This window comes from Marmota flaviventris, unplaced genomic scaffold, assembly GCF_047511675.1.
Source record: "Marmota flaviventris isolate mMarFla1 unplaced genomic scaffold, mMarFla1.hap1 Scaffold_210, whole genome shotgun sequence".
Taxonomy (NCBI): Eukaryota; Metazoa; Chordata; class Mammalia; order Rodentia; family Sciuridae; genus Marmota; species Marmota flaviventris.
This window is the reverse complement of record NW_027288109.1, coordinates 70,114-94,148: the sequence shown is the minus strand read 5'-3', so window position 1 is coordinate 94,148 and position 24,035 is coordinate 70,114. Positions and strand designations below refer to the sequence as shown.

The window sequence follows — 24,035 nt, the reverse complement described above, 5'->3', positions numbered from 1 at the left end:
GAGAGAGAGAAAAAACACAATGTACACGTGGCCAAGGTATCCTGCAGGACCACCGTGAGTGGCAGTCAGAACAGGGGGCTCTGTAATAACCTCACGGAGCTGGCTCTCACCTTGCTCAGCAATCTCAGAGAGTAAGGGATATGTGGGGCCGTGGGCTGTGGGAGGACATGGAAAGACAGAACCATTTATAGCAACTAACAGGTGGGGGGCCACCCAGAGGCTGGAAGAGAGCTCCAGCAGGAGTGAAAAAGGCCAGGCCTAATAGAAGTAGCGGATTGGTCCCTTTTCCTGGGGACGTAGCATAGCAACAGCAAGGGCACAACGGGTTTGCCAGACTGGCTCAGGTCTTCTGTGAAGAGACGGGGCCACACTGCCACCTGGAAGCTTGCTGGTCCCTGCAGGCTCTGCCACTGAACAGACTTTGGAACAGGCATGGGTGAGATTTCTAGCCAGAAAACTGCAGGCCCCTCCATGGGCACAGCCCTGATCCATCAGCACTTCTGCAGCCAGAACCTGCCTGCAGAGGAAAGGCCTCACTGCTGCCTTTGACGCCTGCCCCAGTGCGGGGGGGCTTTCCTGCTGACCCTCCTGTGGCTAGAAAAGTGACACAACTGAGCTGGGTGGAACAGGTATAGAGGAGCTCCCGAGGCCCTGTGTATTGGGAGGAGTTGGAACTGGAGCGGCTTCTGTGGCGGTGGCGGTGGCGGCCAGGAAAGCACGACCACCTGCGCACGGGGACCTGACCCACGCCGCTTCTGTGGGGGGAGGGGCAGCATTCTCCCGGGGGGGAGGGCTGAATCCTTGGGAGGCGGGGTGGCCTAGGCCAGGGGGCCAGCACAGCGGTAGCAGTGGTCTCCTGGTCATCGATTTGTCCTCCATGCGCGCCCTTCACTGCCTTCTCAGCTCCCCTGGATTCTGCAGCTCCCCAGATGCGTAGCCTTCGGAGAGACGAGGACGCAGCCTTTCTACAGGCACGTCGATCATTTTGACTTTCTCCATAAGGGGACAATACCTCCATGATGTGATCCTGGTCACCTTGCCGATGAGCCTTTCAGGGTGCACTTTGGTGGGCTTCGGGGAAGGGCTCCGCGTTTTCCCTTCCTTTTCATCTCTTCTGCGAGGTTTGGATTGGGAGCCGGAGCGCCGCCTGCTGTCCTGTCTGCGACGACAATGGCTGGGAGACCCGGAGGAGCGGGGGACTGATGTCCTGGCTTCCCCAGGGAGCCAGCCCTGCCTGAGCCTGTGCTGGCGCTGGATCCCGAGCTGAGGTGCAGCTGGACGGAGACCTGGTGCTGCTGCCTCCGTGGCAAGCCCTGCGTCTCTCCCGAGCCTTACCCCGGCCTTGGTCCTTCTGGCTGGCTCCTTGACTTCCCATCAGAGCGGTCGGTCCATGCGTTTGGTAGGAGAAGGGGCCCTAGCACTGGACTTTCTACTGTTTTCCTTGACTCTAGCAAGCTCTTCTTTTTCACTCCTGATAAATCCATTCTCCCCTTGAGGTGCTCAAAGCGGCAGTGGCGGCCTCACTTATCTAAATTCTCACTTCTAACGTGAGTCTGAGAAATGATCCCTAATCGATTGCAATTTCAGCCAAACAGAAGCATCTTCCCGCAGCGCCACTCCTCCTGCTCTCCTTAGCTGCTCCCTAGTAGTGTCTTTTAAAAAGAAATTGTTTTAATTCATTTGGTTTTCTCTAATGGTTAACATTTTTTTTTTCTGTTTCATTAAAAAAAAAAATCACTGCTTACCTCAATCGACTCGTGAGGACTTTTTCCTGTTTCATTTTGAGAACTTCATAGTTGTAGATTAGATTATAGTCCTAGATTAAATTTAGGCCTGTCATACTTTTGAACTAATTTTTGTGGGTTCTGTCAGGTTCCTGGGGATGCTGTAACACATGACCACAAAGAAGAGGGCTCCTAACAACAGACACTTACACCCTGGCAGTTCCAGAGGCCCAAAGCCTGAATCAAGGTGTTGTCCTCAGTCCTCCTGACCTCTCCAGCTCCTGGGGGCAGGAGTTCTCCAACTTGTGGCAACACAACTACAGGCTTCACTCTCTTCTTTCCACTGCTTTCTCTGAGTTTCTCCTCTCTTGTCTGTGTCTCCTCCTCACCTTGTAAAGACCTTGGATAGATGATCTCATTTGAAAGTCCTGATTTTATTACCTCTGCAAAGACCCTTTATCTGAGCACAAGGTCTCTTTTGCTAGTACTGGAGCCCATGACTTAGATGTCTGTCTTGGGGGATCACAATCCAACCTCCTACATACATGATGGGAGAGGAAGTTTGTAGGTCGTTATTTTTATATTTGGATTGTCAGTTATTCTATTGTTGTCTGTTCAAAAACCATTCATTCCCCATTAAATCATCTCAGAATCTTTTTGGAAAATCAGATGACCATTTGTCTGTGGATCTGTTTCTGAGTTACCTCTTCAGTTCCACTGGTCTGTCTGCCAACCTCCATGCTAATACCCCACTACCCTGATTACTGTAGCTTTAATTACCCTTTCATCCCTGAGATCAGGTAATATAAATCCTTAGTTCCACAAAAATCATTTTGGCTATTCTAGGTCATTTGAATTCCCATATGCATTTTACAATCAGTTTGTTAATTTTTACCAAGAAAAAAAGCCTGCTGGGATTTTGATCAAGATTGTATTAGATTTATAAGCTAATTTCGGTTAAAAAAAAAGACATAACATTGAATATATAATTTGTCTCTAGTTAGTGGAATCTGCTTTCTATTCATAATGTGAGCTGCTTCCCTCTGCTACACTCTTCCACCATGATGTTCTCCCTTAACTCAAGCCCCAAGGAATGGAGCCAGCTGTCTTTGGGTTGAGACATCTGAAACTGTGAGCCCTCAACTAAAGATTTTCCTTCTCTAAAGTTGTTCTTGTTAGGTCTTTCAGTCACCACAGTGAAAAAAAAGCTGACTAAAACAGGAAGTTAATCAGCACAGCTTTGGGTTTGCACATTCCTGCATGTATGTTGAAATCCTGACTTAAATCCCATGGCTGACCAGCAGGCATAGCATGCCCTGTTTATGTGAAAATTCTCTGGACTATTAATACCAACCAATCCAGAAGCAATTAGCACTTCTCCTTCTGCTCTGACCGCTTATCCCAAAGCTTTCTGTGATTTGCATTATCCCACCTCCTAATCTACAGCCAATGGAGGTTCAAGGTGAACAATTTGTTTTCCTTCCCCAAAGTTGCATAATAAACACACACTTGGCTCTTTGGTCTAGTGGACATTGCTGAAATTGCAATACGGCCTTGCTGATGTGGACCTTGTGCCAGGATCTGGTCCTTTTTCTTGATAGCCTCTGTAATGGCTCTCTAATGGCCCTTTTCCTTAATATATCCTTTATCTCATGAATTTTAGTTTAACAGTAACTATTGACAGATCTTTTTCCCCCTGCATGTAAGAAATTAATGATATGAAGATTGAATAAAATTAACCAATAGGCTGTTGATGTAGGGCAAGGGTTCAGTTGTAGAATATTCTGGCTGCAGATAGGGCAGTGTAGTGTCCAAGTCTGTGTCCAGGGGAGGGCAAGGAAGGGCTGCATCCTGGCTGGTTGTGTAACCCCAGGTGGGTGCTTCTTGGAGAACAGGGTCTCCAGGCAGTAGAAAGGCTGCTAGAAGCTGAGAGGTAGGGAGAGTTTCCTCATGTCCACTGGTTAGCATGAGAAGGAGCTGGTCAGTGGGTTGATGGGACATGACTTAAGTGAGTTTGAGAGGATGAGCGGACTTGGTACTTCACACAGAAGCTGGAAGACCAGGTCCCCATGGATCCTGGGGGTCTCCAGAAAAGAGATGTCTCCCACATAGAGGGACTGTGGGTAGACTTTCTGTCAATCATCCCCTCTCAGCCTATGGTGATGAATCCTGGCTATGGGTGCCCTCTATTGGAACTTACCAATGACATTGCCTAGTTAAAGCCAAGAAACTTTCTCAGAGTTGGCATGTGGCTTCAGAAGGTACTTATCAAGGAACTGCAGCCTTAAGGTGCTAGAATCACAATGCAGGGCCAGGGAGCAAGGAGGACATGATGGTACCCACAGTCTTGATCCTTGCATAGCACTTCATCTGCCAGTTGGCTGGTAAAACCAATGGTAAACTAATCACACCCACAAGAAATCAGACATTGCTGACAAGACGTCTGAAATACAGATTTATAACCCACCAGGAACAATGCACCTTGCCCTAATATGGAGATATCCCAAGACATATTACAAGAGCCATAGGGGCCAAGAGCATGGTATTGGCCTTAACACAGATACACAGACCCATGAGACGGAATAGAGAAACCAGAAATAAACCCATGCATCTATAGCCAACTTCTTCTCAACAAAGGTGCCAAACACATACCTTGGAGAAAGGACAGTCTCTTCAACAAACAGTGCTAAAAAAAAACAAAACTGGATAATCACATGCAGAAGATTGAAGTTTGACCTCTATTTCTTACCCTGTACAAAAATAAACTCAAAATTCATCAAAGACTTTATGTAAGACCTAAAACTCTGAAACTGCTAGGGGAAAATGTTGTGGAAAGTCTAAAATTTTGCCACTGTCAGAAATTTCCTGGTTAGGACCTCAAAAGCATAGGCAACAACAACAACACAATAAAAAAGGTGAAAAAAATGACAAATGGGATTACTTTACACTGAGAAACTGCACAGCAAAGGAGGCAATCAACAGAGTGAAGATAACCATCAGAGAGGGAGAAAATCTTTGCCAGCGAATGACATTCAGAATATATCAAGAACTCAAAACAACTTAACAAAAAACAAATAAACCAGTAAAAATGGTAAATGGTCTGAATAGACACTTCTTTGAAGAAATACAAATGGCCAATAAATATATGAGAAAATAAATGCTCAGTATCTTTCACTATCAGGAAAATGCAAATCAAAATTATGAGATTTCATTTTATCCAGGCTAGAATATTATAACAAAATTAACAAATACTGACTAAAATATGGAGAAAAAGTAATGTTTATATACCTTTTGTGGGAATGTAATTTATATACCCACTTTGGAAACAGCTTGGAGGCTTGTTGAAAATAGAACTTTCATATGACTCAGCTATCCCAAAATTGTGTATTTATCTAAAGGAAATTAAGTCAGTATATAAAGATATCTGGATATCTATGATTATTGTGGCACTGTTCACAATAGCTGTGATAAAGAATCAACTTAGGTGTCCATCATCAGGGAAATGGATTAAAAATTGGCTACATATATGTGTGTGTATATGTGCAGGTACGTATGTATACATGTACACATGTATAGGTGTATGTGTATGAATAATTGTATATACATACATATTTTATATAGTATATGTATGCATATAATATATACATATGATGGACTATTATTTAATCATAAAGAAGAATGAAATTCTGTCATTTGCAGCAAAAAAAAAAGTATTGAAAGTAGAAAAGGGATTGCTAGGGATTGGAAAAGATGCTGGGGGAGGTGGTTTGAGGGTAATGCATGCATGTGTGAAAATATCACAGTGATTCTATTTCTTTGTACAATTATTATGTGATAATAATTATAGTAAAAATAAATATTTAAAATCTGGTTCCTCCAAAAATAATAAAATAAAATCTCAGCTCAGGGAGGAGCTAAAGCATCATTTCTACAATATGCATTCTTTTGAATTATATTAATGGTCAAAGAGAAATAGACCAAGTCTCTAGAGTCCAGATACCCAAGAGCACTCTCATGAGCTTGTTGTTAACACCTTAACACAAAAGTCCCTCAAGCCAATGAGAACTGTGCAAGGACTCTCTCCCCTGCCCTTTGGGAGATGTTGAGTGACCTTCACACCCGCAAGATGCCAGCACTCTGCAGGTGCCCTTGATGTATTTGATGACAGACAGAGGGGACCCCAAAGAGAAGCTGCTGCTTCACAAAGGGGACGGGTGTGTGTGTGAAATGTCCCTCCCTGGAAAGAAAAAGGAAACACTTCAATAAGGGTGAAATCTCTGGCTCCATTCCAAAATCCAGTACAGAGAAAATGTCCCTCAAATGTATTTTCTGCCAAGTGCCACCGCGGAGACTCACCTTCTGGGGGAGCTACTGTTGCAGCATTGCTGACTGTACACGGGTTACCTGGCCCCTCCTGTTTGCTCTTACTGTCTTTTAAAACCATGGTGAGCAGATGACCCCAGGAGTTCGCTTAGCTACCTCCCTTCTCCTGTTCTTCATTAGGTTTCCACCTGCACATGTTCCTCTAGGATCAAAGTTTGGGATTTGCTAACAATATTGTACATTGCATTCTGGTGGATATTGCACATTCTATTTTATGAACAAACTAAGAGACAAACAGAGCCAAGAGCTCTTTGTAGTTCAAATCCATAAAAATTAAGACAAAATTAATCAAGTGCTCATATGCCCTAATTTACATACAGGTTAAGCATCCCCAAGTTGAAAACAAAAATAGGAAATGATCCAAAATGTGATATTTTGTGAACATTATAGTATGCTCAAAAATTTTTAGATTTTGGAACTTTTTAACTATCAGATTTTTGAATTAGGGATGTTCAACTGGTAAAATCTGTGGAAATATTCCACAATCTGAAAATCCTGAAATCTGGAACAATACTTGTCCAGAGCATTTCTAATAACAGTTATTCCACTGTTTTTGCCAAAACAATTATTTTCTCACATTAATGTCTGTGCCATTTATCACCTGTTTTTACTGAATTAAAAGCTAAAAGTCAATTTGTATCAAGCAAATCAATGAGATTTTTAAAATACAAATTTGATTTTATTTTACTAGTTTTATTTTTATTTTTTATTTTTTCATTTAAAATCATAGGCATATGACAGCGATTCAGAAAATAATTCCTTGTTGTAAAAGGCTGGATTCTACATGATGATTATAGGATAGGAGGCCCGGGCCAAGTGTGAATGGGCTGTCACGTATTTTCTCCTAAGGATGAGACTAGGGCACGACAGTCCCCAGGCTGTGAGGACCCTGTATGGTGTACTCAAGTTGAAGCGCTCACACACCGCTGTCCGGGGACAGCAGGGGGCTTGTTGTATATAGTAGGCATAAAACCTACAAGCAAACTAACTTTTTTGTGGGGGCTCGGGGTTCTGGAGATGGAACCCGGGGCGGGGGTGCCGCATCCCCAGCCTATTTATTTTTAATTTTTTTATTAGGGTCTCAGGAGGTGGCTTCCAGTCTCTAAGTTGCCGAGGCTGGCCTCGAACCTGCCATCCTCCTGCCTCAGATTCCTGACTGGCTAGGATTATAGGCCTGCACCACTCTGCCCGAGCGTCTAACTAGCTAGACAGTGTGAAATTGTGAAGTCCGTACGGAAATCAAGCAGATCCGTTTTGAAGATTGTAGAAGATAGTGTCACCGTCCACATTCATGGTTTTGGTCTCTCAGGCGAGATCTGAAAATATGAACGTAATGGGACTAATTGTTAAACTAAAATAATTTTGTCCTAAACCTGTCTCTATAACTTGCACGAAGGCTGTCCCAAAGGGGCCTCCGTACCTAGTGCACTGTCACCTAGCTTGCTATGCACATAAACTGAAACCCAATTCACGGTAGGCATTCGCCTGTAACCCAGCAACTAAGTCTCTGCCAATCACAGCAGGGCAGCTTAGTCAATCAAGTGCTGTGGGCTGATCTGACCATGCGCATAAGGTCAGGAGCTGACTGCAGCCAATCAGGTGGTTTCAGTGTGGCGCTTCCTTCTCTCTGGCGGTGAGTGTGATCTGCACAGGTGGCGGGGTTAACCGTCTGTGATGCCAAGTGCAACCTGGTGCTAGAACCTTTTTCCTTTCTTTCTTTAGGCAAGCTTTGTTGAATTAAGCTTTGTCACTTTTTTCTTTAAACAATTCCCATCTAGGAACCAGCTGTGAGTGGTAACCAGCCTGTGTTCCTTCTGGCATTTGGGAGAACTCAAACACTATTTTCTGACCATCTTTGAGCCACCTGGGAGTAGAAAGCTGTAGTACCCAGAAACAAGAAGAGGCTGCCTTTGGAATAACTGCTTTCCCTCCACAGGGTCCAAAGTTAGACCACAGCTTGAGAGCCCTGGGGTGGGGAAAGAGAGGGTGACAGCAAGGGTACTACTTGATGAGGTGGTCCAGGTGGAAAACTGTGAGGACCAGCCAGAGGAATTACAAGAGCGAGGCCCAGGAAACCCCAGGGAATGCCCATGAAGGAGTCCCCTCTGAACGCATGTCTAGTTCAGATAGAATCCTTGTGGGCACAGGGAAGAGCAGCACCCATCAAGTGATATTTTCTTGCTGTTTTACTCCAGGGTAGATGCTGGACTTGATGTGGTCAGAGACAAGATCCCTAGGCCCATCTGGTGGAAGAGGTAGGTGTACCAAATGCGAAGGGAGAAGTCTACCTGCGGCTTACTGGCCTGGCAATTCAGGATTCCAGCAAGCCTGGCTGTTTCTGAGAGAGAAATTTCGGGTTTCATGCAGTGTCCTGTTTTGACTATGAACCTGAGACTGACAGAGTAATTACTGCAACCAGACCTCATTCTGCCCCTGGAGAGAACCAGTGGAGCAGGTAAGCCATGGGGTCCCTAGATTTCAACCAAGGGCTGAAGCAGGTGTGCCTATGCAGTGTGGAGAGAACAAAGTCAGTTTAGAAGATGTCCATGAGTGCAGCTTGTTCACAGTCAAAGCAGCAGTAACTGGGATTAGAGAAAATAGTCCTTTAATGCCAAAGTAAATTAATAGAAACCCACAAAATACTATGTTCAAAAATGAGATTTGAAAAGTTACTTGAAAGAATATTCCTTTTTCCCTCAGAACTGTAAATCTCTAGTGTGTATTAAATGTTAGCTTTTGTGCTAGAAAATGAATTGCTTAATTCTGGAAACAATATACCACAATTCTGTGTACTTTATTCAACAAGTAAATGTTAAGTTGGCAATTATGCAGTAAAAATAAAAACAGTGATGATATCAAAGTCATCCAGTAGGAATTATGCAAAGTGTTTTAGTATTGTAACTCATTTCCTCTTCACTACAATATTATTAACTTTCATTCTCATTTTAGGAAGTGATGTTGGAGACACTGAGGGACTTGCCTAAGTCATAGACCTAGAATGTGGAAAGTTTCACTCCAGGGACCACAGTGTACAAAGGAAATTCGTGCACCTTATGAAGTTTTTCTTGATGTTGGAGATAGGTATGTAAAGTGTTCTTAGCAACAGATTACGGCAGGAATATAGAAGGGTGGTGGGATAGTCTTTCTTGAAAAGTTTCAGTAGGATTCCTGAGCTGAGAGACATCTGTGTGGTCAAGTGGTTGTTGGCGTAAACTGGTAGAGATTGTAACAACATGAGGGAGCAGGTGGCAGCAATTTCCAGTCCTGGACAAAGGGGGGAAGGAAGAGCTGCAGATAGAATGAGAGTGAGGAAAGCTAATGCACAAAAATGTTCAGACTGCAGGGCTGTGCCAGCCATGTTCCCTAGAGAGAGCTTAGCATTTTCTAATCCCTATTCACTGTGGCTGGCACAGCATTATTTTATAGATTTTTGGATGTTAGATTCACCTGTGTGGTTTGTGTAACTGTGGTTCCAAGGGAGTGAGAAGCATGGGCCACGTGTTTATGGGGAGATGGGTGTTCTGATCAGGATTCCCCAGCCCAGGGAGGGGCGCCCTAGCAGACCTCTGAGTAATCACAGAGACCTGCATCTGTTTGGAAAATGCAGCAATCCACATGGGCCCAGAAATAATTACAGCAACTGATTGTGTTACAAGAATGGTTGTGAATGTGACCAATTTTAGAGAACACAGGGGGAAGCCATAGGGACTCTCTGGAGCTAGATGTGTCCTACTGTTAAGGTGGTGAGAAGGACAGAAAGTGTAGCTGTGTCTGGGAAAACTTGGAGAAACTTCTTCCTGTGGGAGTTATTTACAAGTCAAAGTGCTTGACATTGTCAACAGCATTGTAGTCTATGAAGGGGAATTGTTCCTAGAGATAACAATGTAGAACACCTCCCTGTTTTTGTTTGGATTTGGTTTTGCTTATTTGCAAAAGAGCTTTTTCTCTTGGAGTATGAAGAAGGCATCACATATTTTACCACTCCAGATTGTATTCTGGAACGCCTGATTTGTTGAAGTCAGTGTGAACCCTGTGTTAAATAAACGTCTATTTCAAAACTGAATTTGCAATAGATTCTAAATGTCATTTAGAGAGTCTTTCATCTGTGGATTTAAAAAGTCACTTCAAGCTGGACATGGTGGTACACCCCTGTAATCCCAGCTACTCAGGAGTCTGAGGGAGAATGATTGCAAATTGGAAGCCAACCTATGCAATTTAGCAAGATCCTGTCTCAAAATGAAATTAAAAAGGGGCTTGGGCTGTAGCTCAGTGGTAGAGCACTTGCTTGTACTAATCCCTGGATTCATTCTCTAGTTACTGCAAAATAAAACAAATTATTTGCAGCAAAATGTTTTGATGTGAAAAAATTTGAAAACAAATGAGATATATTTTTGTTATTTTCTCTAATACCTAACTTTTTGGTTATCTATTTCTTGGTATGTATAAAAATGCTAAAATATCTATAAGGTTTACAGTAGGTAAATCTTATGAAAATAAAATACAGATGGCCATAAAGTCTGTAGTGTAAATGTCTTTGTAATGGATTGAATCCCCTGGTTTACTTCTTCTGGATAAAGTTCTGGGTTTCTGCCATGAAAATTGGACACAGATCATCGGTATGACTTGTGACAGATGCATATGCAGTGATGGATGAGAATATTGTTTTATTGCAATCTGTTCTTTGTTGTTTTGCACAACTAATTAAACTATGAGTTGCTACTGAGGGACAACACATTCAGAATGTCATAGTAATTAACTATTTGTTATGAATGTTTGTCTGTGTTCAGGCTTTACAAGTGCCTCTAAAGATTGAGGAGTAATTACTTAATTTAACCCTGTTAAAAATAAATTTGAGGGGCTGGGGATGTGGCTCAAGTGGTAGCACGCTTGCCTGGCATGCGTGCGGCCCGGGTTCCATCCTCAGCACCACATACAAAGATGTTATGTCCGCCGAAAAAAACTAAAAAATAAATATTAAAATTCTCTCTCTCTCTCTCTCTCAAAAAAATAAATTTGAAAAGCATACAGTATTCTTGGTAAAATATTTTCTGTATAGAATTTTTCCTAATTTGTTTCCTGTTGATCTGATAACCTAAACTTACCCTGTAGAGTTTCACTATAAAAAAACAAATAGTCCAATAGAGAGTACTAGAGGACATTCATGATCATATTGCTTCATTTTGTGATTTGATGACATTATAAGGGAGTACAGTAGAAAATTAATAGGTATAACTTTGTAATTATGTTGAAGGGGATTTCTTGTTGAAACAGACTTAAAGAGCTTTGCTACAGCTCTGCTCTTTTTAATGAAAGGAGTGTGATGTTTTTATCATGATGGATAATCTGAGAGACCCGACCAGTGACATGCTTGACAGATGTCTTTAAAATAAATGAGACAAGAACAGTGGGTTGCTCATGAGTGATAAGAAGTTTGCAGTCTTACCAATTGCATCTTTTGGAGCTGAGGTTTAAATAAATGAGACTTTTCATTATGGTTATTCTAATATAAATATGATTAAATATACAATTTTCTCAATTTGGGTGTTTAAATATTCCTCGGTAGTACTTTCATTAGGCTCCATGTGTATCTCAAACATAGACTGATATATTTTGAAGGATTCTAAACTGTTTGAAGCAATGTGTCCTTTTCAGTCCTATAATGAATATATAACAGAACTTGACTGCCTGAGTCTTAGAAAATGTTCATCTCTTAGAATTCTTTTCAAAGTGAAATTTTCTATTTAGTTCATCAGTTTAAGCTATGTTCACTGAACGTTAATACTTTTGTTTTAGAAATGTGTAATATCATTTGAGGGTTTTAACCATATTTTAAGGAACAAAACATTATAACTACCCAGAGGATTAAAAATAGCCTTCCCAGAGGATAAAATAAGAATATTGCCAGAAATCTTATTTGTAAAAAAATCTTTCCATGATTCTTGTTTCACTTGAAAATAAAGCAAATTCTCCAAAGTTGACACTACCTGTTATGTGCAGAAAAATGTGCTAGTTGGACAGCTCCCTGGAAGTTGGAGTCAGTCCTGATGCCTGGTTGCTGGTTTATTTTTAGAGTCCATTTGTTACAGGTCTTTATTGTGTTTCCAAAGTGGCCGACCATCTTGAATTCAGTTCTTATCTCCAATGACATAAAATGCGACACTGACACATTTGACTTGTTAATAACTAAAGCTGGACAAATAAGATGATTTATATCACTGAAGGTTGGCAGCATTCGTTTTTGTTTAAAATTTGTGAGTCTCTAACTGTGGGTCAGAGCTGAGGCTAGTGTAAACCTGCAGAGGGAGGAATTTTTCAGGTCCGCACTTGGAATCTGCAGTTCTTCTGTCCAGAGGCAACGGCATTACAAAGGAACAGAAGTTCCCAAGGATTTTCCCAGGCAGAGACGCCATCTGGGAGGCCACGTTGACAGTGTCTCAGTGTCTCAGGGGTCTGGGGGCAGGACAAGGCTGGTTGTGTCCCTCTTATGCTTCCGGTTGGCTACGTGGTTTCAGATTACTAGGGGGGAAGAATGGATGTGGGGTCTCTGTGAAAGGTTTCTTTGGGACCTCTGTGAAGTGCCTCTGTGGGGTCTCTTGAAAACTGCGTGAGGTCTCTGGAGTGGGTGTAGAGGATTCTCCGTTGCGGCGAGATGTCTTCATGTAGTGTCTCCACGGTGTCTGCATAGGAGGAGTCCCTGTGTGGACTGTGAGGCCTTGGGAAGCCTCTGAGGTCTCTGAGAGGTCTCCATCAGGACCCTGGGGCGGGGGGAGGTCTCTGCGTGTTGTCTCCGGGTGAGGTCTGTGTGGGAGAACTGTGTAGAAAATGTGTGAGGTCTCTGTGGGGGCAGCATGAGGTCCTGTGGGAATGACTTACGGTCTCCCTGAGAGGGCATGTGTGGGAGGTGGCCTGTGGCGCTCCTGCACAGGTTTCCACGGGAGGTCTCTCTGTGCCAGCTTGTGTCGGAGGTCTCTTTGGGAGGAGCCTCTTGAGGGTGCTCTTTGTGAGGTCTCTGGAAATCTGTGAGGTCTGGGTGTGGCAGTGAGAGTCCCTGTGCTGTCTCTACGGTTTCTATAGGGCCGTCTTTCAGGGTGTCTGAGGATTCTTCATGAGAATCTGGAGCTTCCATAGGCCTGGGAGGCTGAGTGACGTCTCCGTGAGGGAGCGGTGTGAAGCCTGTGGCCCTGAGAAGTTGCTGTGGGGGGTCTCTGTCAGAGGTCTCTGTGAGGATCTCTCCCCTTATTTTGAGGGAGATCCTTGTAAGGTGTTTTCTGCGGTCGTGGTCAGCAGGCTCTGAAGTTCTCTGTGGGTTCTTGTTGGGGCCTCTGTGTGCTCTGGGTGTGGGTCCATATGTGGGCCATGTGAGGTCCCGCGAGGTGTCAGGCCACTGTGGTGGACTCCAAGGACCTCGGTGTGGGTCTCTGTCGGGAACTCCAGAGGCCTTTGGGGAGTCTGTCGGTGGGGGTTTCTGTAGGAGTCTGTGGAGCCCTCTGGGAAAGACTCTGGGGGTTCTGTGATGAACTCACTGGGGAACTGTGTTGCTCTGTGGGGGGTGTGTCAGGGTGTCTGTGGAGGACTCTGGGGTCTCTCAGTATGAGTCTCTCTCAGGGATTCTGTGCAGATCTCTATGGGGGTGTCTCCGCGTAGGTCTCTGGGAGTTTCTATGGAGGCATCCGTGGAGGATTCTGGGGAAATCTCCGTGGAGGTCTCTGTGGAAACACCCCCATCCATAGCCTTCTTGCCCCTCATGAAGGACAGGGCTGGTGGCAGGAGAAGGGACAGAAACTTGCCTCCACCTGCCTCTGTCTGGCCCATTGGCATTGCTGTCTGTGGTACTTGTCCCCTCCGGAGCCATGTTGTGCCTGTCCGACTCCTTCCCACCCAGAACTTGCCCCTTGGTACATGAGAGGACCTGGCAGTGCCTGGCCCAGGCCATTTCTGCTTTCCCCCTGGAGCTGCCGTAACCTGGCCCAGGAGAGGCCTATGGTGATTGTACCCACACCCTGCGGGCCCTCAGTTCCATGCACAGGGAGGGTCTTGACAGGCATGTTTCCTGCCTCAGTGGTGCCTCCTGGAGCAGGACTGCCCACCAGGGAATGAATGAGGCCCATGGAGCAGTGCCCACTTGTCACTGTGTATGGGGCACAACATGGAACACTCTAGAGAAGTGGATCCTCTCCCTGCTTTGTGATTTTCTGCTTTCCCATATGGACAGGCCCTGAGAAGAAGAAATCTGGACTGGAAGCAGAGCAAGGCCCAGAAGTGACCTGTCCCCAAGTCCTGGCCTGTCCCCCTTCCCCAGGAAACTCCCACATTTTGAACAGGTCACTTTCCCTTGTGGGTACATATCCTGTCTGATTGCCTTTCCCCCTGGGAATCTATGGGACAAACAAGGACTGAAGCCAGGAGACTTTCTCCGTGACCCCAGGCTGCCTCCGTGGCCCTTTTAAGTGCCTATTCTTCCAGGGAGTGTTACTAGAGCTGTATGTATGTGTAAAGGTCACAAGGCTGCAAGTCACAACCAGAGTGCCCTAGTCCTGGACTTTCCACCAGTTGTCAACTCATCCTTTCTGGAATTCAAGAGGCAGTGTTGTACAGGCCTGTTAAGATACCCTTTGGAAATCCATCATCCCTGCTTGAAGGATTGCTTCCTTTTAGGTTTGTGTCAGAGCTTCTCCAGGCCTGTGGTGGGGGAGCCTAGGGGGAGGCCTAGGGTAGAATGGGGTGGACAATCAGCCCATGACGTCTCCTTCCCCCAAGCTGATGGCTGGCACTGTGAGGGCATGGCACCACTTATGACGACCCCATGCCACTCTGCCTTCTTCCTTGGCTCAAACATAAAATTTTTCTCAAATATCTCACCCTGGACCCACCATGACAAATCATTGGACAGTTACTGCACAAATAGTTGTACCCAGAAGAGGGCACAGGGCTGTTGACCCTTTCCCTATGCCTCAACATGGCATAGACAAAAGCCACGACCTCTAATGAGAAAAAAAAACGTGAGTTAGAAAGCAGTAGTCACCTCCATAGGAAGAAGCCATCAGCACACAAAGAGTGTACATGAGGCACAGCAGTCATTCTCTGTATGGACTGATATGTATATTTTTTTTTTTCAGAAAGAAACTTTTCTTACCAGGAAAACTGAAAAACATGGTATGTTTGACCAGATAGAACCTTTTTGCAGACAGCATGTGGGTAATAGTGGCAGTGACTGGGAGGCCTGCCCCCTTGGCCTGAGCTGGCTGGACTGGCTGGCGGTACAGGCCATATCACTCATTATTTACCCTTTGCTTTCTGTAGGAGGGACCCCTGTGGTGACAAGCTTACCCACCACGAGGGGCCTGGGCTCTTCTTTATGTCAGTGTAACTCTGGTGGACTGCCTGCATGCTGATGTGCCAGCTTGTCCACCAGGATCTGTCCAACAGCTGTCACGATGTTCTGGGCCTCAGCCGTTTCATCATCCATTGGCACTCTGCTTGAGACTGATCTCTGGATCTTGGTAGTGGCTGGCAGGGGTTTGACTTTTTGCAAGGAATCTTCCTGCCCTCTGCCTTTTTTATTGGGGTGCAGAGACTGCGAAACGTGATTCTTCCTTCTCTCAGTACAGCTTTCTGGAGGATCTGACGTTTCTCTGGCAGGGAGGGGAGGGACTTCCCTCTCAGGAGGCTCCTCCTTCTCCACCTCTGTCTTTCTGGTCTCTTCAGATCTTGAAGACTGGGACTCTTCTTTGCCTTCCGGCATTGCCATTCCTGAGGCCACAACTCCACTCTCCTCCCATGGCTCATACCTGGCCTCTCTCAAGCCTGGACTGGGCTCGAGGCTGCCTCTTGCCATTCCTGTGATAATCCTGCTGGGCTGGGTTCTGCCTGAGAGACTGTAAGTGTGAGGTTGAGAAGGCAGGGGGTCCCCCTGTGTAGCTGGAGGGACCACTGAGGGCTCATGGCTGCCACCCAGTGGGGTTCCTCTCCAGGCCTTCTGCATCTCTGCAGGTGAGGGCTCAGGGAGGGGACTCTGCAGGGTGGGGACTGCCTTTTTTTTCATTGCCTTCTCTCCTGGACCTTTCCAAGGAAGTCCTTCTGGGAACCTGGCAGCCTGGGCAGTGGAGTCGTCTGCGGAGTCACAGGGGACCAAGGGAAGGTCTGGCTGTGGAACGGGTGAGGCTGGTTTCTCATCAAAGTCTTGACTCAGGGGATCTAGGGTCTGGAGGTGTGGACTCCACCTGTGTCGCACTCGAGACCTCATGATATCTGTTTCTAGCATCAGGTGAGTTCCTGGATCCAGGAAGGAAAGATTCTGGGAGGTGTTCACCCGAGATAGCTGGTCCTTGGAGGACGCTAGATTGATACTGTTTTTGTTGGTGCTGTACTTGGGAAAAGTGTAGTTGGAAGCAAGCCAGGATCCACGCACGTACACGGGGATTATGCCCTCATTGATCTGTACCAACTTACTGCTCAGATGGTCTTGCAGGATTTTTTCCAGAAGTTTCTTACTTCCTGAATCCTCCTTTTCATTTTCCAGAACCTTTACTGAGGTGCCTCTTGAATTCCAGGGTAGATCTTGTGGGTGCCTCTCTAGGTCTTGCTCTGGGCCCTTGAGGAATCTTTCAGAGCACCTGGACCTCACCTTCTGCACACCTTTGCTGCTTTCACAAGCAAGTTCCGGGGGCCGGGCAGCCAGGAAGGGGCCATGCTTATCTTTAGCCTGGCACCCAGAACACTTCCTTGGGAATTTGCCCCGAGGCTGTGTCAAGTCCTGGGATGCTTGAAGTCTGCAGGGAGGGCCATGCTGGTGTGCATCTGTGGTGAACCTCCCTAGACTGTGTTTCTCTGGTCGCTCTTGGAGCTTGGTGCTGTTAGAATCCCTGGGAAGGATGGAGGTTGACTTGGGGGTCAGGGAGGGGTGACTGTGCTGACAATGGTTGAGAGCTGATTGGCTGTTGGCTTCCTGAGATTTTTGGAGTGAAGAGGGTAAATCCTCCTTCTGTTTATGTTGCTTCTGCAAGTGCCGTTCCACGTGCTGATTTTCAGCTGGGCTGAAAGGCCATACCTCCTCCTGGGATGTAGGGCAGATTGTTCTCTGGGTCCTCTTCTGGGGTGGAGAAGAAGGTGGTAGGTTTGGGGGAAAGGATGTGAGGTGGGTGTGGTTCTGGGCCTGAGCCTCAGATGGGGGCAGTGTTTGTGTTAAAAATTGAGATTGGGCCACATAGCTGGGCAAGGGCTGGTCCTGGGAAAGTTGTGGAGGTACTTCAGCCAGAGATGGAACTGGGGAAGAGTCAGAGACTTTGTTAAATGTAACATCTTTACATCGTGCAGCGGAGGACCTCTTAGGCACCTGGGCAGTAGCCACCAGGGACTCACTGTGCAGAGAGGGCGGGCCCCAGAACAGCTGGCTGCGTTTGTGCTCTAAGGAGTCCCCCGGGGCCTGGTGGTAAGAGACATGTGGGAGTCGGGGAGCTGCTCTGGTTTCCCTTTTGTGCTGCAGAAGGGGTGTGCAGTGGTGTCCCTCTTGCCCCCCAGTGACTTCAGCATTTTCCCCAGAGAATGCAGGCAGTGGTCTGGGCTCATTGGTTTGAAAGAGGACCCATCCTTAGTGTTCTCCTTCCACACTTTTAGTTCTGCTCTTTTGCTGATGAGCATCTCCAGCAGTTTCTGGACATCAGGGTTGATGAAAGAGAGGCCCCCAACCTCTACTTGCTGGTGTGTGGGGTCTCCCCAGAGTGTGGAGTCTCGAGGATGGTGTGAAAGATGTATGTCTTTCTGGGATCTGGCGTGTGTCCAGGTGGAGAAGAATAAGGCCTTGGTAGTTGTCCACCACCAGGAGAAAAACAGAATGCAGTAGCTTATGCAGTCAAGTCCTGAGATGGCTGTGACCAGGGATGCCCAGTAGGAGCTACCTGAGAGGGAGCCCTGTGGGATGGGGCCCAGAGGGACTCTGTTCAAGCCAGGCTGGTGGTCTCTAGCTTCATCGGATAGGGATGATGCCAGAGGTAGAGGGTGCTTGGTCAGGGGAAGCAGGGAGGTCAACAGGGACATGGAAGTAGAAGAAGAATGTTCCACATTCTGCAGAGGTGGCTGGTTGGCTCCAGCAGGCCCTGGTTTGAATACCTCACCCGGGGCATCTTCGTGTAACAGCTGAAGAAATGTAATGTTTTCATGGAACTTTCGTAGGTGGCTGCGGGGAACAGAAGGCACAAGCTGCAGTGACGAGTAGGAGGGACCAAGAGGCTGTCCAGGCATGGGCACCTGTGGCCCATGGACCGTCCACTGCCCCACATACTAGCTTCACAAAGTCCTGGCTATCCCTCTTCCCAGGGCTTGAGTTACAGCCCACTCCAACCTGGAATCTCCCTTCTAGGTGAGCCCTGGGCCCCGGGGTCACGTTACAGGACTTGGTGGGAGGAAGGATGCAGAGAGAAATGGAAAGTTCCTTACCTTTGCAGAATTAAAGCCAGTTGTTGTGTTTCCTCCACTTTCTTCCGGCAATCTCTACAAGCTGGAATGGGAGAATGAATTATGGTGGAGAAGGAAGGGGCCTGGGATTTTTCAGGAAGCTGAGTTGAATATCCTTTAGGAGCGATTGTGGGCGATGAGACTCTGGAGCCCAAGCATCAGTGTCCAAAGCCATGCAACCAGTGAGTGACAGCAAAGTACAAGGAGAGGGGGCCACATTTGATTGTAAACAGGTTGCTGCTACATCCATCCATCCCCGTGGTCCTCACAGCCACACTGTGGGTTGTCATCTCACAGGGGAATCACCTTAGCAAAATAAAAGACTTCTCCACAGGAGGACCCGGAGGGCCCTCCACAAACTTGGCAGCCTTGCTCCCCTTCTGGCCTGCCACGGCTGCGTTCAGAGCACAGAGCTGGAGAAATCCTGAGTTCTGATTTTCTTCTCAGGACCCTCCCTCTGAGGCTCTCTAACTGATGTCCTCAGAGACAGGAAAAGAGATCAAGTCACCTCTGGAGGAAGGGTGGAGCCTTACCTTTCAGAATGCTTCTCTTCTTCTTGCTTTTCTTCCTACACCTCTTCTCTATCTGATGTTGAGAGACAAGAAAGAAAAAGGGGTTGGTGCCCAATCCTCATTCTCTTCATAGAAAAGCCGCAAGCTCACGTTTCTGAGTCACATGCCTCCTACATTTAAATCATGGAAGTCTGTGTCCTTCTCTTTCACTCACTTTTCAAGTAGATAAAATACTAGACTTTGGTTTTCTTCTTGGGAAAACACAAAAGGGGATTTTCTATGTAAGCTCCATCATGGATGTCCTCAGCCACTGAGGGTCTGACAGACTCCTTTCCACAGGCTCTTCTCAGCTGCCAGGCAGGTTGTGCTCCCTGAGGCCAGAGGGGACTCCAGCCTGTGACAGGGGCCCTCAGCACAGCCCTCCCCTCAGCCCAACACCCAGGGATACATTAGTTCAGAGGCATCTGCTAGGAGAAGGTTGCTGATGACTAGTGTTCCTGCCCAGAGGTCCCCAACCTCTCTCAGGAATCCAGTCCTCGACCACAGTGTATGTCTTGCTGTGGGACCTGAAGCTCACCACCCAGATGGTCCGAGGGCTTCAGACAGGAGAAGTCTTAGGGCAGACTCTCTCCGGGCCCTGCCCCACCTGACCCAGAAGAACGACGCTCTATTCTTTCCTGAGATGTCCCACCTCTCCGTACGTTTGATAAGAGGAAAGAAGAGTAGGAAAAAGAGAATCATTGTCTGTTGTGTTTTGATCAAAGGCTCCTTACCTTTTTGATATTCCTGTTTTTCAAAGGCGGCAGCGAGAAGTAAGGGCCTAACAGGATAAAGAGCACCAGTCCCCCCACAAAGGCAAGGATTATTTCCATCACCCAGGTGGTGGAGCTGGGACTCAGCTAAATGGCATTAATTCTTTTCAGAGGAAAGAGAGGACTCATTATCTGAATTGTAAAGTCACTCTCAGGTAGCTGCGTCCTGAGAGCTCCCTTTGAGAGCAGGGAGTAGGGCTCAGGCCAGCATCACAAGAGCTATGACCCCTCATCACAAAGGGATCTTGAGAGTGGGGGGAGGGTGGTCAGAAGAGGCTGCACTACACCCCTCCTCCACCCTCCTGGGCCTTCTAGATCCTCCCTTCCAATTCCACCTGCTCAACTTGTCAGATGTAGACTTTAGTGCATTTTCTGTTGTTCACCAGGGAACGCAGAAATTACCTGTTTGCTTGCAGATCTCTGCTTGAACATCCTTTTTCATAGTTTGTGAAAATGGGAGTTGTCTCTGGAATTATTATTTCAAAGTGATTATTTCTTTCTCCATTTCTTCTCTCTGCCACAGTCTGGCTGGGCACAAATGCCGCAGTCTGGCTGGGCACACAATCACGAGCCACCACACAGCTTGTAGATTCAAACAGCAACTCTTTATTCCCGAACTCACACCAGCCGTCTACAATCACGTTCTGGGGAAATCCACGTTCTCTGCCCAAATCCACGTTCTCTGCCCAAATCCACCTCCACTGGGCTTCTATCTCAAAAATATACTGTCTGAATCCCGTGAGAACTCAAGGGGAACTCAGGCAGCAGGATACGCCCTATTCCCAGGAGGAATAATCTTAAACCTTAAACCTGGAACCTGAACTGGGAACGCCCTAAACACGATTATCTTAAAACCGGGAACACCCTAATCTGCCTTGGTCCTTGAGCAAGGTCACCTACATTCAATGTCGCTGCAACATGTCAGCAACATGGGGTACGCTGGCAAGGAAATTGTCATACCTACTTGGCTAATGGCTCCCAGCATCTCCCCCCTTCTGATTAATTAAACAACAAGCAATGTGGCTTAAGGACCGTGCCTGGTAGGTTGTCCAATTCAACATATGGTTCTTACCCGTCATCGGAAAACTGACCTTTAGGCGTCAGCCTCCTGTCTTAGGTTGATACCACTGCAATCGGATCATACCCGTCACTGACTACCAGTCCAGCATACAGCCATACTTGTGGATAGGTCTATGCACCAGTGGGGGGGTGAGGTTCTTTGCCTCACCTCTGTTGGCCCCCAAATTTGGCCTTGGTGCCAGTGGGGGAGTGAGGTTAATGTGGCTTATGGACCGTGCCTGGTAGGTTGTCCAATTCAACATATGGTTCTTACCCGTCATCGGAAAACTGACCTTTAGGCGTCAGCCTCCTGTCTTAGGTTGATACCACTGCAATTGGATCATACCCGTCACTGACTACCGGTCCAGCATAAGCCATTGGCCCCCAAATTTTAGACCATCACTAGCAGAAGGGAGGAGGATACAGAAATGCCACGACACCAAGCCAATTGACGGCTCCTTGGGAAAAAATTGCATCACTGGTGACACCATCAGCAAAGATATGCCAGCATTACCACAATTCGCTGCACCAAACGATAGTTACATAGTCCAGGCAAGTTCTGCAAGCAGTTCAAAGCAGAGGAATCTATCAATATGTCCATTTCCTCCCAAAATCCGTTTCCTCCCAAAGTAAGTTAATTCCTTGATTGAGCATTACTTGTTGAGTTATATTCATTGATGTATCAGTTTATACAGTTTACTGTGATAGCTATCATAGAAGCTGTAGTCTGGTTGTATCTTTGTCTTCACCGGCACCGGGATGAAGATAGGAATTCTGGCAATGATGCTAAAGAGACATTATCCTGAAAAGAATTATTAAATATAATGAAAAAGAAAGGTGAAAGTAAACAAACAGATCTGTTAACCTACTTTAAAAACAATCCTTAACAGCTGTTTACCTAATTTAAATTAAACCATTTAAATCACGTGAATAAAAAAAATAATAATAATTCGGATCCATTTTTTCATTAGCGCTCCTCATATAAGAAATATGGACATACGCACATACAGACATACAACACAAAACACAAGAGTGCACACAAATGTACAACACATAAGAAAATAGTAAAGTCCTTGTAGCTTTACCTGGGTGAAATCTCCATTGCAATGTTTAAAAACTCCACAGTCAAAAAATAAAACTGATCAGAAAAACATTAACCTAGGTTTGTATGAGCTCAAAAAATAAAAATAGAACCTTATGATGTGGAAAAATGCAATAATAAAATAGCTATTGAAAAAAGCATCCTGGTTAATCACTGTCGCAGATGTAAGAATGGCCAAGCTGGAGTTCTGGATATCAGCTGTTATGGATTTGAGTCAAATCATCTTCTTTTCGATCTGTAGAGACTGTTTTAGTTAATCTCTCTGGAATCCAAATGGGCTGCTGTTCTCCCTGTGGAAAAACACAAACAGACCCCCGACTCCAGACAATCACTGGGTCAGGACCTTTCCATTGTCCTGTTAGAATATCTTTCCAAAGTACTTTAGGCTTATGTACATTTTTTGGATACATATGTCTTTCCGCAGCACTAAGTCCTGATGAATCCAAATTTAAAAAGTTTAGAGTAAAAAGCGTTATTTTAAGTTTATCTTTGGGGGATATATACCCCTTTCCAATTCCCTCTTTTTGCTTTAATAAGTATGTTTTAATAGTTTGATGAGCTCTTTCAACTATGCCTTGTCCCTGTGGATTGTATGGGATTCCTGTTATATGAGTAATACCAAATGATGAGCAAAATTGTTTAAAAGAGGTAGAGGTATAGCCAGGACCATTATCAGTTTTTAACTGTTTAGGAACGCCCACAGTGGCAAAATTTTGTAAGCAATGAGCTATAACATCTTTAGTTTTTTCTCCGGCATGAAGGGAGCCCATCAAAAATCCAGAAGAAGTATCAACTGTAACGTGTAAATATTTTAATTTTCCAAATTCTGGCAAGTGTGTGACGTCCATCTGCCAAATATGGTTAGGTATCAGTCCTCTAGGATTGACTCCAGGATTAACTTGTGGTAAAAATGTCACACAATTTTGACATTGTTTTATTATATGTCTGGCTTGTTCCTTAGTTATTTTAAAACGCTTTTGTAAAGTATTAGCATTAACATGAAACCTTTTATGAAAATTTGTAGCTTCTTCAAATGTAGAGAAAATATGTATGTCATGTGTAGTTTTATCTGCTAAATCATTGCCTAAACTAAGGGCTCCAGGCAATCCTGTATGTGCCCTAATATGTCCTATGAAGAATGGATCTTTTCTGTCCCAGATTAGACTTTGTATAGTGGAAAACAAAGAGAAAACAGTAGAAGAAGGGGAAATCCTACCAGCATCTTCAAGAGATACTATAGCATTAACTACATACTGACTATCAGAAAATAAATTAAATACAGAATCCTTAAACATCAAAAAAGCTTGTAAAACTGCATTAAGCTCTACCTTTTGAGCTGATTGGGTACTAAAAATGTAAAAGTTTGATCAGGGGTAACTACTGCTGCTGTACCATTATTTGACCCATCAGTGAAAATATTTGGAGCATTCATGATAGGTGTTTTTCTTGTCATTTTAGGAAAAACTACAGGATGTTTAGACCAAAAAGACAACAAAGGATTAGATGGTAAATGATTATCAAATGTAACATTAGATTTACACATGATTATTGCCCAAGTATTTAACTCATTAGCTAACTCATCAATTTGATCCATAGTATATGGAGTAATAATTTTATTGGGAGAAATTCCAAACACTCCCTTCGCTGCTTTTATTCCTTTGAGTATTAATTGTCCTACAGCCTCAGGATACCTAGTAAGAATAGTGTTAGGAGAATAAGATAAATGTATCCACAATAATGGACCTTCTTGCCAAAATACTCCTGTAGGAATATTTTTTGTTGGTAGTACAATAAATAATAAAGGCAAACTTATATCAATTCTATCCAAATGCATATTTTCCATATATGTTTCAATAATTTTTAATGCCTTTCTTGCTTTAGGAGTTAACATGCGGGGTGAATTTGGATCTGATGGACCTTTTAGAATATCAAATAAAGGTCCCAACTCTCCTGTTGGTATACCTAGATAAGGCCTTATCCAATTTATGTCTCC

At 45.2% G+C, this 24,035-nt stretch overlaps 1 protein-coding gene, 1 long non-coding RNA gene and 1 pseudogene across 4 annotated transcripts in view; 1 reads left to right on the top strand and 2 right to left on the bottom strand.

Moving 5' to 3' along the window:
- Positions 1-445: 445 nt before the first annotated feature.
- On the bottom strand, positions 446-1,484 carry LOC114083925 (RNA-binding protein with serine-rich domain 1-like; annotated as a pseudogene).
- Positions 1,485-7,676: 6,192 nt separating this feature from the next.
- LOC139704077 (uncharacterized) overlaps positions 7,677-24,035 on the top strand; it is a 70,796-nt gene continuing 54,437 nt past the window's right edge. For all 3 annotated transcript variants that reach the window (XR_011706131.1, XR_011706130.1, XR_011706129.1), the window contains exons 1-4: positions 7,677-7,740; positions 8,303-8,362; positions 8,475-8,562; positions 9,057-9,188. This is a non-coding gene — a long non-coding RNA (uncharacterized lncRNA). The remainder of the gene's footprint in view (positions 7,741-8,302; positions 8,363-8,474; positions 8,563-9,056; positions 9,189-24,035) is intronic.
- On the bottom strand, positions 15,466-20,420 carry LOC114092951 (spermatogenesis-associated protein 31E1-like). The gene is made up of 5 exons (XM_071607227.1): positions 20,284-20,420; positions 19,091-19,142; positions 18,540-18,600; positions 17,585-18,279; positions 15,466-17,540 (listed from the first exon to the last, which is right to left on the bottom strand). The coding sequence occupies exons 1-5, from the start codon at positions 20,311-20,313 to the stop codon at positions 15,466-15,468; spliced, it is 2,913 nt and encodes a 970-aa protein (XP_071463328.1). The 5' UTR covers positions 20,314-20,420.